The 17,253-nt window shown below is 40.4% G+C and overlaps 1 protein-coding gene across 1 annotated transcript in view; it reads left to right on the top strand.

Moving 5' to 3' along the window:
- Positions 1–783: 783 nt before the first annotated feature.
- The window catches only part of TMEM245 (transmembrane protein 245), a 105,331-nt gene continuing 88,861 nt past the window's right edge, over positions 784–17,253 (top strand). Inside the window, exons 1-3 of the mRNA XM_037983358.2 lie at positions 784–1,414; positions 12,522–12,639; positions 14,475–14,576. Of these exons, the coding sequence (XP_037839286.2) occupies positions 833–1,414; positions 12,522–12,639; positions 14,475–14,576 (802 nt within the window). The 5' untranslated portion in view covers positions 784–832. The remainder of the gene's footprint in view (positions 1,415–12,521; positions 12,640–14,474; positions 14,577–17,253) is intronic.

Here is a 17,253-nt window from a genome sequence, read left to right as displayed (position 1 = left end):
GGCAGTTTGAGACTTTGATCTACGACTCTTTAAGGGTTTAGATTGCTTCCACAGCGAAACCTGCACAAACAGTTGTCAACAGCTGCTGCAAATTACAGGCTTCTGAGGAACATTTAAAAAATGCCAAGAGTTCTTTCCTCAGGCCAAATACTATGGCAGATAAAAGTATTGCCTTTGAAGCCGGAATCCCTGAGTTTGAATCTTGCCTGTGCCACTTGGTAGCTGTGTGACTCTGGCTACGTACTTAATGACTCTGTCTCAGTTTTTCTGTTTGTAAAATGAGGATAATAACACCTTCTTTGTAGGGTTCTTCCAAGGATTAAATGAGTTAATAGGAGTGAGCCACTTAGAATATGGCCTATTATATGGTAATCTCTACTTAAAATACTGTCAGATACACCAAAGCAAACACTTTAAAAGTTTCTGTTAAATAAATCACTAAAATAGAATCGGGGCATTGGTTCTTTAAAAGTACTCCCTCACGGTATTCTAGTATGCAGATTGGGTTTTAATATCTGAATGTGGCGCCGTTTGGGATCTCGCCTCGCGAGAAATTGACATTAACGAATGCGTGAAAGGAGCTTTTTTCCCCCGCCGCCCCCGCCCCCGCCCCCGCCCCCTCCCCCTCCCCCTCCAGGAAGATGTAGACCCTACAAACTTATCTCCCCATTCCCCTTTGGGAGTTGTAGTTTCCTTTAAGCGCTTGGTGGTCCTAAAAAAACCACTGTGGAACTACAACTCCCACAATCCCGCGCGCCTCCCGCCCTGCCTCCCGCCCGCGATTCTCGCCCGGCTCCCATTACCGCCCCTCGGGGGCGGCTGTGGCGGAGGGATGATGGCCGACGGCGGCGGCTCTCCGGTGGCGCCCAGCCCGCGGGGCTCTCCCGGGCCGGCGCCACGGGTTCCGCGCGCAGTCGGACCGAGTGGCGGTGGTGGGGAGACCCCGCGGACTGCGGCGCTGGCGCTGCGCTTCGACAAGCCCATCAAGCAGGCCTTCTACAACACCGGGGCCGTGCTGTTCGTGTGCCTGTGCTGCGGCGCCGCGGTGCTGGTCTACTTCATCCTGGAGGCCTTCCTGCGGCCGTTGCTCTGGGCCGTGCTGTGCGGCACCTTCCTGCACCCCTTCAAGAGCTCGCTGACGCGCCTGGGCCGTCACTGGCTGCAGCGCCTGCACCGCGCGCACACGCCCATCGTCCTGGCCGCGCTGCTGCTGCCGCTCTGCTTCATCGACTACGGCGTCGAGGCCCTGGGCGAGCAGGCGTTGCGTCGCCGCCGCCTGCTCCTGCTGCTCGGCGCCGGCGGCCCGCTTCTGTACGGCCTCTACTGCCTCGGCAGCTACCTGGGCGTGCAGGTGCTGCTGTTGCACGCTGCCGCGCTCATCTGCCGCGGGCTTGACTACTTCAGCAGCCTGTGGGTGAGTGAGCGGCAGTCTGCCTCCGCCCCCCGCCCGTGGTCCCGGCGCACTGGGATGCAATCCTGCAGTTGTTCCTCCCCGTGCAGGGGCGACGAGGGGCCACACTTGTGCTGCAGTGACTGTCCGTCTCCGCTTTCCTTCTCGCACCTCAGGAATTTGGCGCACATTCTTCCAAAAAGAGGGCGGGCATAATTTGAAATTGCCTCCCTGTTTCCCGCCTTGCCTCAATCCTAGCAGGCCCTTTTAGGGAGATAGTGCCCTGGATTGAGAATCGCTATTCCGCTTTGCAGAGAGAGGCCTCAGAGCGTGGCAGTGGGGCTTGGTTTTACTCCTTGTTGGAGAGGGCGGTAGTGCTTCGGCCACCCTCAGTTCTGCGCATCTGAAAGAGCTGGAAGGGACCTTCGAGATTCTAGGCCAACTTGCCATCCTGCAGATAGGAAAGGTGACCTCTTAACAGGCTAGGGCTACTTAGGGGCAAAGAGGGGTCTGAGTGTCTTAGATTTCTCACAAGTCCTAAAACAAAGCTTGCTTAACTGGCTGGTGCTGCCTCTCGGTTCAGGTGATTTCTGTATAATTTGTGCAAGGCACTGGGTGCTGAGCCGCCTGTGCCTCTTCCTCTCCACGATTTACTTTTTGGTAACTACTTTTGTTGTGCACGGACTGGTGTACCAGAGCACACCTCCTTCCGCTTGGAGTAAAGCAGCGGACCGCGCGAAGGAGAGAGACGTAGATTTGTGATGCTTGGATTACCCAGAGCTTACTCTTAGAAAATCAGGGAGCTTTAGAATTGGAAGGGATTTCAAAGATAATCTAGTGACACAATTCCTAACTCAGACTTTATTGTGGACTAGTTATCCACATCTTTAACTGGTGACTGTTCAAAACAAGTGGAGATTTAGTGCGTAAGAATGCCAGTTGATTCATAAACAGTACCATTTACAAATTTTGATTCACTACTTTTGTCAGTGAAGTAAAGTTCAGTGTACCTTGACATCATTAAGTTGCAAAATATTAATTCCCCTTATCTGTCCAGCAGTGTTGTGGCTTGCCTGAGGTTATTGGCAGAATGGTGAATGACCCCAAACACCCTTCTTCTCTTGTTCCCTCAATACCACCTCTTGGTTCGTGTTTAAAGTTGATCGAGCATATGTTAGGTACTGGTCTTTGTGAGGGATTTAAAAAAGGACTAAGATACGGGTCCCGTCTTCAAGGTATATGAGCATATTCTAATGGAGATGACAGACATACAGATAAATGTTCATGACTCACCAGTTATAGGCCACAGGCCCAGAGAATGTGATTGGTCCAAAGTCACATTTTGTGGTTCACTTTTACGGAGTGAATCTGTGGGTCACTTTTATGGAGGCCCAGTTCAGTGCTTTTTATCGTTTATCTTGCAGTTTCACAATTCAACTAAGTGGATCGAATACTGCTTATCTAGAAGGCAGAACACTGTGTGCTAAGAAAAATACACTTGGTTATTTTCCTCAAGAAATTCAGTTTTGTAAAAGACACATAGATTCTGCTAACATTTTTGACTGTTGATACTGCTCAAGGAGCATATCCATCAAACTGTAGGAAATTAGAAAAGAAAGGCCTGCCATATGTAAATAGTATATTTTCATACTAGAGTAAGAAATTGAATACGTGAGTAATTTGGCATGATTATGAGGCATTTCTAGCAGTCTCTCTCAGATACTCAGTGGAAAGAGTTGAGCACTTCTAAAGAAACATCCACAGCTCGGAGTATACCTTTGAGTATCTTTTTACTGAAGATAAACCTTCATCTTTGTATTTCATTTGTATGGGTTGTGGATGAGTGGAAGAGAAGTAGGGGCCAACATTGATTAGACCTGGGAGTGGGAGAAGGAAGGTCCAACCAATTAATGATTTTTTTTTTTTTTTTTTTTTTTTTTTTTTTGAGACGGAGTCTCGCTGTGTCGCCCAGGCTGGAGTGCAGTGGCCGGATCTCAGCTCACTGCAAGCCCCACCTCCCGGGTTCTCGCCATTCTCCTGCCTCAGCCTCCCGAGTAGCTGGGACTACAGACGCCGCCACCACGCCTGGCTAGTTTTTTGTATTTTTAGTAGAGACGGGGTTTCACCATGTTAGCCAGGATGGTAATTAATGATTTTTTAAAAGCTTGAAATTGGCCGGATGCAGTGGCTCATTCCTGTAATCCCAGCACTTTGGGAGCCCAAGACGGGCGGATCACCTGAGGTCAGGAGTTCAAGACCAGCCTGGCCAACATGGTGAAACCCCATCTCATCAAAAATACAAAAAAAAAAAAAAAAAAATAGCTGGGTGTCGTGGTGGGCGCCTGTAATCCCAACTATTTGGGAGGCTGACGCAGAAGAATCACTTGAACCTGGGAGGCAGAGGTTGGAGTGAGCTGAGATTGCACCAGTGCACTCCATCCTGGGGGATGAGCGAAACTCCATTCCCCCACCCAAAAAAAACCCTTGAAATTCAGCTGTTTGGCTCAAGTGTTGGGAGCAAGGAAAAAGAGAGAGGGTTAAAAAAAAAAACCGAACAAACTCAACATAATAAGAGTATGAGTTTAGAAGTGAGTAGGGAGTGGTAGAAGGGCTAAATTTGAAAGAGAAGCTTCAGGTTGATAAGAGTTTCAGAGAAACAAGGCATGGAGTTGCATTTTGCTTAAGCAGTGTTTAAGGGTGGATAGTTGGTTGGGGTGAAGTATACCTGGGAAGACAAGGAGTCCTTGCTCTCATCCAAAAGTGCTGATTAAGGCCAGGTGGGGTTGTCCACGCCTGTAGTCCCAGCACTGTAGGAGGCCCACACAGGTGAATCACTTGAGGCCAGGAGTTCGAGAAGATCAGCCTGGCCAATATGTTGAAACCCAGTCTCTACTAAAAATACAAAAAGTCAGCCAGGCATGGTGGCTCATGCCTGTGGTCCCAGCTACTCGGGAGGCTGAGGCACGAGAACTGAGGCACTTGAACCCAAGAGGTGGAGGTTGCAGTGAGACAAGATTGTGCCACTGCACTCCAGCCTGGGCAACAGAGCAAGATCCTGTCTCAAAAAAAAAAAAAAAGTGTTGATTAAAGGCCAGGCACAGTGGCTTAATGCCTGTAATCCCAGCACTTTGGGAGGCCAGTTGCTTGAGCCCAGGAGTGTGAGACTAGCCTGGGCAACATAATGAGATCCCCCCGCCCCCAATATTTTAAAATAAAAAAGAAAGTGCTGATTAAGGCCTGACATGAAGTGAAAGTAGGTTATGTGACTGGGCAGGAGGCCCATTCTGGAACTTTTCCATCCCACAGTTCACAGTGGTTTGGCTTTATGAGCCCAAGCAGGGCTGCCTGGTATAGAACATGGTCTTTATGCTTTCTAGGCTACTTTAACTATGGGCCTGCTGCTGAAGAGCAGTATAGATGAGGGAGGCAGAGAGAAAAGTTAACTTTAAGTGAATCCCTGTTTTGATGAACTGACAGTTCATCCATTTAAGATCCAACTTTTAAGCATCTGCCATGTCCCAGGCACTAGATTAGGTTCTTTTACATGGGTGTTACTTCATTCTTACAATGCCCTGTGAGGTAGGAGGGAGGGATTTCATATGTGAGAAAACTAACTCAGAGATTGATCTGTTTATGCTGTCAGTAAATGGCGTTCAATAGACCTAGCAGCAGTTGAAGTCCTGCTGTTATCAAAACTGTAGTAACCTTCAGTAAGGATTTTAAAAAAGTTTTCCCTAATTCATTGTGTTTAATTATTTTTAATATAAATGGATTCTAGGCCGGGTGTGGTGGCTCGCACCTGTAATCCCAGCACTTTGGGAAGCCGAGGCAGGTGGATCACCTGAAGTCAGGAGTTGGAGACCAGCCTGGCCAACATGGTGAAACCCCGTCTCTACTAAAAATACAAAAAGTAGCTGGATGTGGTGGTGGATGCCATAATCGCAGCCACTCTAGGCAGGAGAATTGCTTGAAGCTGGGAGGCGGAAGTTTTAATGAACCCAGATTGCGCCATTACACTCCAGCCTGGGCGACAGAGCGAGACTCTGTCTCAAAAAAAAAAAAAAAAAAAAAAGATACTAGGAAAAAACAGAAGAATATCAGCATTCTACTCATCTAGAAACCTTATTCATCTCTCTTCTTCTCTTTTATTTTTATACTTGTGCAGTTTTCCAGATCCCATCAGTTTTCCTTTTTAGTGTTCTTGGGACCTATGTTTTTCTTTTTTCTTTTTTTCGTTTTGTATATTGAGACAGAGTTTCGCTCTTGTTGCCCAGGCTGGAGTGCAATGGTGTGATCTCGGCTCACTGCAACCTCCACCTCCCGGATTCAAGCAATTCTCTTGCTTCAGCCCCGAGTTGCTGGGATTACAGGCATCCGCCACCATGCCTGGCTAATTTTTGTATTATTTTTAATAGAGACGGGGTTTCACCATGTTGGCCAGGCTGGTCTCGAACTCTAGACCTCAGGTGATCCACCCGCCTTGGCCTCCCAAAGTGCTGGGATTACAGGCATGAGCCACCGCGCCTGGCCTGGACTTACGTTTTTCTTTGTCACTAGTTTATCCTTCCAGTTCAGTTCCTCTTCATGCCATTTGTAGATTTCTTCAGTCTCCTAAAACTCCATGCTGCTTACAATTGAAAAACTATCATTTATGGGATGAGTAACTCTTTTTCAGCAGTTTTGGGTAGGTCAGAAGATTGCACTGACTTAGTAAGTGACTTCAGAACACTTAAAAAAAAAATCAGCTGTTGCACTGGGTTCACATGTTACTCAGTTCTTGGCATCTTCCCATAGTGGAGTTATGCAAGGTAAATTTGAAAAAGCTGATGGTGTGCCCTGCTCCACCATTTCTCTCTGTTGGGGGGCATTCTGATCTTCCTCATTCTGTTAATTTAGACTTGGTGGAAAATTTGAAGACCATTTAGTTTTTGCAGTAATAATAGATTTGTTTTTTTCTGTGGTCTCTGTCCTATTGTTTCCATCTTTTTAAAGAAGCATGAGGTGGAGAGAATAGTGGCTGAAAGATTAAAAAAAAAAAAAACCTTAAGTTCTAAAGTTGGCTTTGCTAGTAACTAACTTTGTGACCTTGGGCAGACCAGGGCCCTCCTCTGGGACATTCAGTCCCAGTTGTGTAAAGTGAGGGATTGGCTTGAACAATTTCTAAGATTTCACGATGTTCTATTTTACAGATCACAAGAGGCTCTTCAGCAGTGGACATTAGTCAGCCATTCGCTACTGACTCACTTTTAAACACATTTCTGGGTTTGTTTCTGCTTGCCTGGCAGCAAGAAACAAGGAGAGGGAAGTTTCTAGTACTTAGTTTTCTCAGTGAAAGACTTTGAATATAAAAATTGTTGACTCTAAGTTGCCATATGACAAAGAGAATGGTTTTCTCATTAGAATTAAGTGGATAATTGAAGGACCTGAAGCAGTTGCTGCTTGAGGCTATGATTAAGGCTGTGACTCCTTAACTTGGAAGGAGGTTTGTAGTTGTGGTATTTTTCTGGGGGGAGACGGATTTAAGCTCTTGTTGCCCAGGCTGGAGTGCAATGGCGCGTTCTCGGCTCACTGCAACCTCTGCCTCCCAGGTTCAAGTGATTCTCCTGCCTCAGCCTCCCGAGCAGGTGGGATTACAGGCGCGTGCCACCATGTCTGGCTAATTTTTTGTATGTTTAGTAGAGATGGGGTTCCACCATGTTGGCCAGACTGGTCTCAAACTCCTAACCTCAGGTGATTGACCTGCCTCGGCCTCCCAAAGTGCTGGGATTACAGGTGTGAGCCTCTGCGCCCAGCCTGTAGTTTTATTGTCTCTAAAAAAAGCTTAAGAAACTGTTCTGCAAAAATGTGTAACAGAAGCAACCAAGTTGTTTTTCCACTTAATGCCCAGATGACAATAAATGAAACAAAGACAGTTGAAAAGGCAGAGTCTCTAGTTAATGTTTTCTACATTTAATATGTTACTTAACCAGGAAAGTATATGTGGATAATTGTGTGAAATGAAAGGAAAATGTGATTGCCTATTAGTTCCCTTTACTTGAAGTGCTAAGTAAATGTTGCCAAATTTTATGCAGTCTTATGTAGTGTCTAGCACATTGGTGCTATAAAAATGACTATGGAATGTGTATTTTGAAAAGGACATGTTGTTTTGGAGAACATAAATTTGGAAAAATATGCCTTCTTATCTGTAACTGTGGCTCATTGATTTAATGCCTGGAATAAATTCACACTTGAATAGGTTTGCTCAGAGGCTAAACATATATAAAGTTGACTTGTTAACCTCATGTTTCTGTGTTAGTGAAGATTTAAGAATTTAAAAACTCTTAAGGGGTCCTAGACTAGAAATTATGTGTAAAACATGAATGTACAAATCCTTATTTTTGTTATTTTAAAGGATATTTAGTGATTCAAAATGTTGACTCAAGTAAAATGTTTGTTACATTTGAAAAAAACATAAGCAGAATAGAAGTTTATATGATAAAAGTGAATTATCTCTTTTCTTTTTTTTCCCTGCGAGACGGATTCTTGCTCTGTCACTCAGGCTGGAGTGCAGTGGTGTGATCTTGGCTCACTGTAACCTCCGCCTCCCTGGTTCAAGCAATTCTCCTGCGTCAGCCTCCCGAGTAGCTGGGATTACAGGTGCCCGCCACCGTGCCTGGCTAATTTTTGTATTTTTAGTAGAGGTGGGATTTCACCATGTTGGCCAGACTAGTGTTGAACTCCTGACGTTGTGATCTGCCCATCTCGGTCTCCTAAAGTGCTGGGATTACAGGCGTGAGCCACCGCGCCCGGCCGAATTATCTCTTTTCTCCACCACTAGTCCCACTATTCAGATGTTACTATTGTTAACTGTTTGATGTAAAGGCTCCTAAATTCATTTCTATGCCCATGTGAACATACAAAGTAGAAGGTTTTGGTTTTTTGTTTTTTAAAACAAAGATGAGATAACATACAGTTCTGTACTTTGCTCTTTCATTTATCATTGTACTGTGGATATCTTTCCTTGTTAGCATTTAGAGATACACGTCTGTCCTTCCTTCCTTCCTTCCTTCCTTCCTTCCTTCCTTCCTTCCTTCCTTCCTTCCTTCCTTCTTTCTTTCTTCTTTTCTTTCTTTTCTTTCTTTTCTTTCTTTTCTTTCTTTTCTTTCTTTCTTAGATGGAGTTTTGTTCTTGCTGTCCAGGCTGGAGTGCAGTGGTGCAATCTCGGCTCACTATAACCTCCACCTCCTGGGTTCAAGTGATTCTCCTGCCTCAGCCTCCCGAGTAGCCAGGATTATAGGCACATGTCACCAAACCTGGCTAATTTTTGTATTTTTAGTAGAGGCGGGGTTTCACCACATTGGCCAGGCTGATATCGAACTCCTGACTTCATGTGATCCGCCCACCTCGGCCTCCCAAAGTGCAAGGATTACAGGTGTGAGCCACCGCGCCTGGCCACTTCTTTCTTTTTGATACTGCTACAGTATAAATCTTTTTTCCCCCGGATTTCTAAAACACTTTTAGAAAATGTTTTTAACAGATTTTCTTAGCTCTGAATTTGTATTAGAATACTTTGATAAACATTTTTAACCATTGGTAATTGTATAATCATAATGGGCTTAATATAAACTCTAAAGTGTTTTTATAAATGGCCCGTACCTCTTAAACTGATATTACTTCTGCGAATCTTTTCTGAGGAAACACTTCAAAATACTGGAAAAAAATCCAGAAGCCAAAAAAATTTCCTAAAAGTTAAAAATACTTCTTTTTCTGTTTATAAAGATACTACATAACCTTAGTAGAAAATTGAGTACCTGTAAAAAAAAATAAGCAAATTACTCCTTGAAATCCAACCATGTAGAGATAATATTTTAAAATATTTTTTTGTTTAGTATGTTTTCAACGTTATAAATTTACAAACGAATAAACTGACATTGTAGCACTGCATATTGATGTTCATCATACTGTTGAAAGTCTGAGTAATTACTCAATTTCTGGAGATAGCATTATTTAAATCGTTCCCTATAAAATACTTAAGTTGTTTTCAATTTTTTATATTGTAAACGGCAACAGTGAATATTTTTATATCTGCCTGCACAGTGTGCTTCTGTAAAACACTCCTAAAAGTAGAATTGGGGAGTATATTTTAAAATGATTATTTTAAACCGGAATGGGGTTATCTGTGAGTTTCAGGTTGATAGATGAAAATACATGCTTCTTGTTAGATCATACATTTCTCTTAAAAAATCTGAAGTATGCAGTCTCTTATTTTTTCTCTCCCTGCAAATGATATTAATTCCTTATGCATACAGATAAGAAACAAAAACTTATTGGAGGTACTGTATATATTGTGACCTCCAGTTCAGCTTCTTATTAAGGGTAGTACTTACTTTGTCATCTCTGGTCGACGTTTGCTCAAACACTTTTACTGATGATTATTCCATTTTTGGATAGATTATTCCATTTTGGATAGTTTGTTAGAAAAACCTATCCTTTTACTGAGCTGTGTTATTTCCTAATTCACACCTATTTCTGCTCTCAGAACCACAGAAAATCAAGTCTTATGCCTCTCCCAGATGACATTTTAAAAATTATTTGAAGATAGCTACAAAATCTTGATATTTCCTTCTCTTTTCTAAGCAAAACTTTTTTTTCCCCCAGCTACATTTATATATCGTGTTGTGATTTCTATTTCCTTTCCAAGGCTGAATTTTGTTGTGTGGTTTGGTGTGCAAAATTAATTGAAACAATCACTTTCCCTGATATGAGTATTGTACTTTCAGAAATAAGTGCTTCTACTAGTCATATACTGACTCATACTGAACTGAAAAGTGGTTTAGATGTTGTCTTTCGATTCCATACTTGTACAGTTGAGTTTTGAACCTCAAAGCAGAACTTTGCATTTCTTTTCATATAATTTAATCTTGTCTGGATTAGCCCATTGTTCTGGCTTCAGGATATCTTTTTGAATCATGATATGTTATCTCAGTGTTTATTGACAACTCAGTTTTGTGTAACTGATTTGTGTAAAATCAGGTTTTTAGATTATTGTGCCTCTAGTCTTTCATCTAAGTGACTGACATAATGTTTAATAGGGTGGGGCTAACTGACGTACCTCTGAAGACTATCCATTTACTGAAATTTTTTCTTTTTAATTTCAACAAGTTGTAGTCGTCAAAATTGACTATTTTAATTTTCCCTTGTGAAAATCTGAGCAGCTTTTGTTTATCTTTGGTATTCTAGCACCACACTTCTTTCTCCTTATGGTTAGAAAAGTGCACTCTGGAGCCAGATTCTTGGGTTCTAAACCTGCCTCTGTCATTTATTAGCTTTGTGACCTTGGGCAAGTCACTTCTCTGAAATCTGGGTTTCTTTCATGTGTAAAATGAGGATCATAATAGTACTTATTTTGTGGGGTTATGAGGATCAAATGAGTTAGTATATATAAAGCATTAGAATAGGACCTGGCACATAGGACTGTTATATAAGTGTACTATTATTGTACTCAGATTTTTTTCTACGCTCTACCATCAGATCTCAAATTCTTTGAATTCCCAGGGTTAATTGGTCTGGTCCAGCAAGACTGGACTTTTTGAAGCAGCTGTAGTCTCACTTCCCATGTCCTCATATTTTTGAGCTTCAGAGCTCTTTAATATTTCATCTGATAGAGTTACTTGAAGAAGATATTTTAATGTCCTTTTTATTATAAAATAATTAGTGCTTATTAAAGGCAATTTGGAAACAGAAAAAAGTGAAAGGAAGAACAAAATCTTACCACCCAAATACAGCCACTAACTTCTTAGTACATTTTCTTTTCCTCCCACCATATAGTAGATGTAATCACGTCATATATATTCTTTGTATTTTACTTCTAACTTAGTATGATATTGGGAATTTTTAAACTGTATAGTCTTTGTTTTTAAGAAGTGATTTTAATGGTTGCATAACATTTTATTGAGTAAGTCATAATCGTTTCCCAGTTGTTGACCTTTTAGGTAATCACTTTTTCCACTGTTCTGAATCATACTCTGATAAGCTTCTTTATATTTAAAGCTTTTTCAGAATTTATCATTATTTAGTAAGGATAAAGTCTGAAAGTTGAATTCTGAGGTTAGAAGCTATAAACATTTTTAAGATGTGAAGATTATTTTTATTGATAGATTTGACCAAAATAATGTAGGAGATAGTTTTTTTCTGTCTTTTTTAGTAATCCCATCAGTTCTTTTTTCTTCGTGCTCTGAATTACATAGCTTGAAGTTTCTTTTTGTCTTAATTTGCTTTTTTTTTTTTTTTTTTTTGGCAAGATTCATGTCAAACTTGAATTTTAGCTTCTTGGTCTTACGTTAATTAAGTTCTTTTTGCTCAGATGTGTTCTGGATTATGTATTCCCTGTGTTTTATAAATGTTCTATTAAAATACGAGTTTCTGTGTAGGCTATGCTGGTTTCTTTTGATGCTTCTTAAGCTCTAGAGTCATTTAACTTTAGTATAGAAAGAACTGAGGAGGGTATCCTGGCTGATTCTTCTGTTCTGAAATCCTGCTGTTTGTTCCTCTAATAATATTTTTTTTCAGGCACACTTCTTCAGCTGGTGCATCATAATTCTGGATTAGGTTCTAATCATCTGTTGCCTAGATTATTTCAGCAGGGTCACACTTCAGCTGGCTGCTTTCTAACTTTTACGGAGTTATTTTCCTAGTAACAAACATATTTTATAAGCTGCAATAGAATCTTAACCTGATTCTTTTTGGAAAGCTTTCCTTTTCTTGTTTTTTTTTCTTTTCATTTCTTTTCTAAACATTGATTAACAGAAAACTGTAGGAATTCCACAAGATTAGACTCTTAATTTAAATCCATGGTTTATGCTTTGAATATTTTATCTCAAACATTTTATGTATAAGATGGTTTTTGAGCTATGTGTCTTTTGTTAAACAACTATTTAATATCACTACGTGAGATTTCAAATGCCTAATGTTTCAAAACTTAGATTCTCTAAACGAGGAGAACCTAGGCACGTTTCTTTGGCACCATCAACCTTTATCTTTTCTGTGCTATGTCCAGAGCCCTCCTGCTGTATAGACACAGATTTTATATAATTCTATGTTCATTTTCATGTGTACAGATTTTACAGCCGTGTCTTTATTTCATTTATTTAAGATCTGGACGTTGGTGGTTGGCTATGTGTTGACTGTTTCATTCAAGTGGAATGCAAGCACTGAACGCTACTTGAGAGCAGTTTCAATTCCTATCTGGATTATATTGCTTTTTCATTTAGGTGGGTTCTTTCTTTTTTTTTTTTTTTTTTTTTTTTAAAGTCTGGCCTAAGGTCTGCAGAGGCTGACTGTGAATGAAAGTGAATTTTTTGTAGTGTTATATGTTGCATTTAAACTTATTTAATCTTTAGAAAATGTTATGCTTTAATCTTTCATTAAATTTTAATGAAAATGATGTGCTTTAAAATGTCTTTAATTATGTTCATTTTCCAAAAGGTCCTTTTAAAAGTCAATACATCTTAAAAAGTAGAGCACCCTTGGATTCTCATATCATTTCTGAGTGTCATACTTAAGGGAGGATATAGATAAGCAGTCAACGATAGGAAGTCCTCAGAATCATGTGTGAGAACCAGTTAAAGGAACTAGAGATGTTTACTCTGGATAAGAGGAGGGAACTGGGGGTCTAGGGTAGAAAGGAGATAGAGGTAAGGAGAATATAAGACATGAAAGTGTATTTCTAATATTTGAAGGACTATCCTGTGAAAGAGTGCTTTAAACAGATCTCTAACCATGAGGGAGAGATGTCAGAGTCGTGAGTAGCTTCAGAGAGACAAATCTCTTTTCCACATAAGGATGTTTGATGTCAGAGCTGCTCAGAGTAATGGGTTCCCTGTTATGTTAGCTGGGTGGCTGACTGCTCAGATGTTGATTTTTCAGTGTGGTATTTATGGTTGAGACTTTCATCTCCCAAGTTTGAGCCCGTGGAAACATTAAGTTCTGATTTAACAACACAATTCAGTAACCCAGAGCAGTGGATAGCCTTAGTTTCTAGAGCTACTACTTATTGTTAAAAATAAAATAAAAAACAGCCATGTCTCTGTCTTTGTTTGATGTCAAACAAAGCATTATTCTCTAGCTTTGTTGAGTTGGCATGATAGAGGAATTTATCTCCTAGATCCTGTATGTCAGATATGACTCATTTTGAACTTGAGGAAGACAGAGGAAGGAGGCAGGCAGGCAGGGATGTTTATGAGGTTTTAGGTGGACTCAGGGAAATGGTTATGGGTAGAGACCTGTTTCTTGGTGACTTGTAAACTTTTTTTTTTTTTTTTTTTTAACACGGAGTCTCACTCCATTGCCCAGGCTGCAGTGCAGTAGTGTGATCTTGTCTCACTGCAGCCTCCAGCTCCTGGGTTCAAGCAATTCTCCTGCCTCAGCCTCCCAAATAGCTGGGATTACAGGCATGTACCACCACGCCTGGCTAATTTTTTTTTTGTATTTTTAGTAGAGACATGATATTACTATGCTGGCCAGGCTGGTCTTGAACTCCTGACCTCAAATGAGCCACCTGCCTGGGTCCCCCACAAAGTGCTGGGATTACAGGTGTGAGCCACTGCATGCGGCCAACTTGTAAACATTTTTGCATTATACACTGAGGAGGAGACATTGACTCTTTTGCTGTGCTCTTTTGGGCCATTCTCTTTCTTGAGAGAGAAAGTTCACACCCAGTGGTATTTTCAAGAAACCAAGTCAGACTTTATGACTTTGAGATGTATGCCTAATTCTGGTCATTCTGGGGTGAAGTAGGTGATTTGAGTTTGGGATGGTTTTAGACCCTTGATATGCATTACAATAGACTGTCTTTAAACCCCATTAAAGGTAAGCTGGCATATACCCTATCCATTTGACCAGGGGCCTCTGAGAGCAGGGATGAACTTAATTTTGAGAAACCTTGAAGTTTAATCTATCTAATGGACTTAAAAATTTTTTTTTGCCTGATAAGTAATTCTGTAATTAACATATATACCAGATTGTTCTGTCAAACTACAAAATTCAGTTTTGTAAAAACAAGTACTAGGTTTTTATTTCACTAAAAATGTTAATTCTTAATTTGCAGCATCCCTCGCTGGCTCATGGAGAATTCCAGTATTCTTGGTTATTGTTTTCCTGATGTCTGTGGGCACCCTGTATGAAAAACAGAATGGAAAAGAGTCTTCTGGTAAGAAATAGGGCATTTTATTAATATTACTTTTTGAAGCATTTTGGAGAGTAGTTTTTTAAAAAATGCTATGATGAAATAACTTTGAATTTATTTAAAAACCTATGATGGTTTCTGAATGGAAAATAAATCGTTTAAAATGTTTTAGGTTGTTAGACCATGCTTTGTTTTGGTATTATTTTATTGAGGCATATATAACTTAAAATTAATCATAAGCCATTGTATTTTAATTTTATTAAAATATCTTATTTTTATAAAATAAAATATTTTTATTTTATTTTTTAGTGGTGGGGTCTTGCTGTGTTGCCCAGGCTGGAGTGCAGTGGCACAATGATAGCTCACTGTAACCTTGAACTCCTGGGCTCAGGGGTTTTCCAACCTCAGCCTCCCAAGTAGCAAGGGCTACCGGTGCAGTAACCATTTAAAAATGGCATACAGGCTGGGTACAGTGGCTCACGTCTGTAATCCCAGCACTTTGGGAGGCTGAGGTGGGCAGATCACGAGGTCAGGAGTTTGAGCCCAGCCTGGCCAATATGGGGAAACCCCGTCTCTACTAAAAATACAAAAATTAGCTGGGCATGGTAGTGTGTGCCTGTAGTCCCAGCTACTTGGGAGACTGAGGCAGAAGAATTGCTTGAACCCGGGAGGTGGTGGTTGCAGTGAGCCAAGATCGTGCCAGTGCACTCTAGCCTGGCGACAGAGTGAGACTCTGTCTCAAAAAAAAAAAACAGGCATACAATATATCACAATGTTGTGCAACCATGACCTCTATCTAGTTCCAAGACATTTTCATCACCTCAGAAAGAAACCCTGTACATATATCAGTACTTCATTCCTTTTTATGGCTGAATTATATTCCATGGTAAGAGTATACCACATTTTGTTTATCTGCTTGTCAGTTGATGGATATTTGAGTTATTTCTACCATTTAGCTATTGTGAATAGTGCCGCTGTGAACGTTTGTGTGCAAGTATTTATTTGAATACACGTTTTCAGTTCTTTTGAATATTTACCTATGAGTAGAATTACTGTGTCATATGGTAATTCTGTGTTTAATTTTTTAAGGAACTGCCAAACTATTTTCCACAGCAGATGTACCATTCAAATTTCTACCAGCAATGTATCAGGATTCTAATTTCTCTGCATCCTTGTCGACATCTATTATTTTTCACTTTTTGATAATGGTCAGTCTAGTGGGTATGAAGTGGTATCTCATTGTTGTTTTCATTTGCATTTCCCTAATAACTAATGATGTTGAGCATCTTTTCATTTGCTTTTTGGCCATTTGTTTCTCTTCTTTGGAGAAATGTCTATTCAAATTCTTTCCTCTTTAAAAAATATTAAATTGTTTGCCTTGTTGCTTGTTGTTGCATTTTAAGAATTCTTTATATAGCTACTAGACCCTTATCAAATACATGATTTGTAAATATTTCATTGGTGGGTTATATTTTTACTCTCTTGATAGTCCGTCTGTTTTGATGCACAGAAATTTTTTTGATGAAGTCCAATTTATTTTTTCTTTTATTGCTTGTATTTTTGGTGTCATCTGAAAAACAATTGCCAAATCTACAGTTGGTGAATACTTACCCTTAAGTTTCCTTTTAAGAATTTTATACTTTTATCTCTTATATGTAGGTCATTGATCCGTTTTGAAATAATTTTTGTACATTAAGTGAGGTAAGGGTCCAACCTCTTTGCCTGCATTTATTCAGTTCTCTCAGCACTGTTTGTTGAAGATGGCCTTGTCAGAAATCAATTGACCATATATGTATGGGTTTATTTCTGCCCTTTGTGTTGTGTTTCACTGATCTATATGTCTATCCTTATGTCAGTTAACACATTCTTTTGATTACTGTAGTTTCGAAATTCAGAAGCATGAATCCTCCAACTTGATTCTTCTTTTTCAAAATTGTTTTGACTATTTTTTGGTCCCTTGCATTTCCATATTTAAGATCAGCTTTTCTGTTTTTACAGAAAAGCCTGTTGGGATTTTGATAGGGATTGCATTCAATCTAGAGATCACTTGGGAAAGCATTGCCATCTTTACAATATAAAAAAAACAAAACCACAAAAACCTTACAATTTATGAGCATGGGATGCATTTCCATTTATTTCGTTACACTTTAATTTTTCAGCAGTTTTTTTTAATTTTAAATTTTTTGTGGCTACATAGTAGGTGTATATATTTATGGGGTATATGGGATGTTTTGACACAGGCATGTAATGTCTAATAATCACATCAAGTAAAATGGAGTATCCATCTCCTCAAGTATTTATCCCTTGCTATAAACAATCCAATTATACTCTTTGTTATTTTAAAATATACAATTAAATTTTTGACTACAGTCAATAATTGTTTTGCTATCAAATACTAAGTCTTATTCTTTTTAATTTTTTTGTTTTTTTGAGATGGAGTCTCGCTCTATTGGCCAGGCTGGAGTGTAATGGCACGATCTCAGCTCACTGCAGCCTCTACCTCCCAGGTTCAAGTGATTCTCTTGCCTCAGTCTCCTGAGTAGGTGGGATTACAGGCACCCACCATTATGCCTGGCTAATATTTGTATTGTTGTAGAAATGGGGTTTCACCACGTTGGCCAGGCTGGTCTTGAACTGCTGATCTCAGGTGGTCCGCCTGCCTTGGCCTCCCAAAGTGCTGGGATTACAGGCATGAGCCACT

This window comes from Chlorocebus sabaeus, chromosome 12 (assembly GCF_047675955.1).
Source record: "Chlorocebus sabaeus isolate Y175 chromosome 12, mChlSab1.0.hap1, whole genome shotgun sequence".
In the NCBI taxonomy this organism is placed as follows: Eukaryota; Metazoa; Chordata; class Mammalia; order Primates; family Cercopithecidae; genus Chlorocebus; species Chlorocebus sabaeus.
The sequence above is the reverse complement of the archived record's forward strand: the minus strand, read 5'-3'. Positions and strand labels throughout refer to the sequence as shown.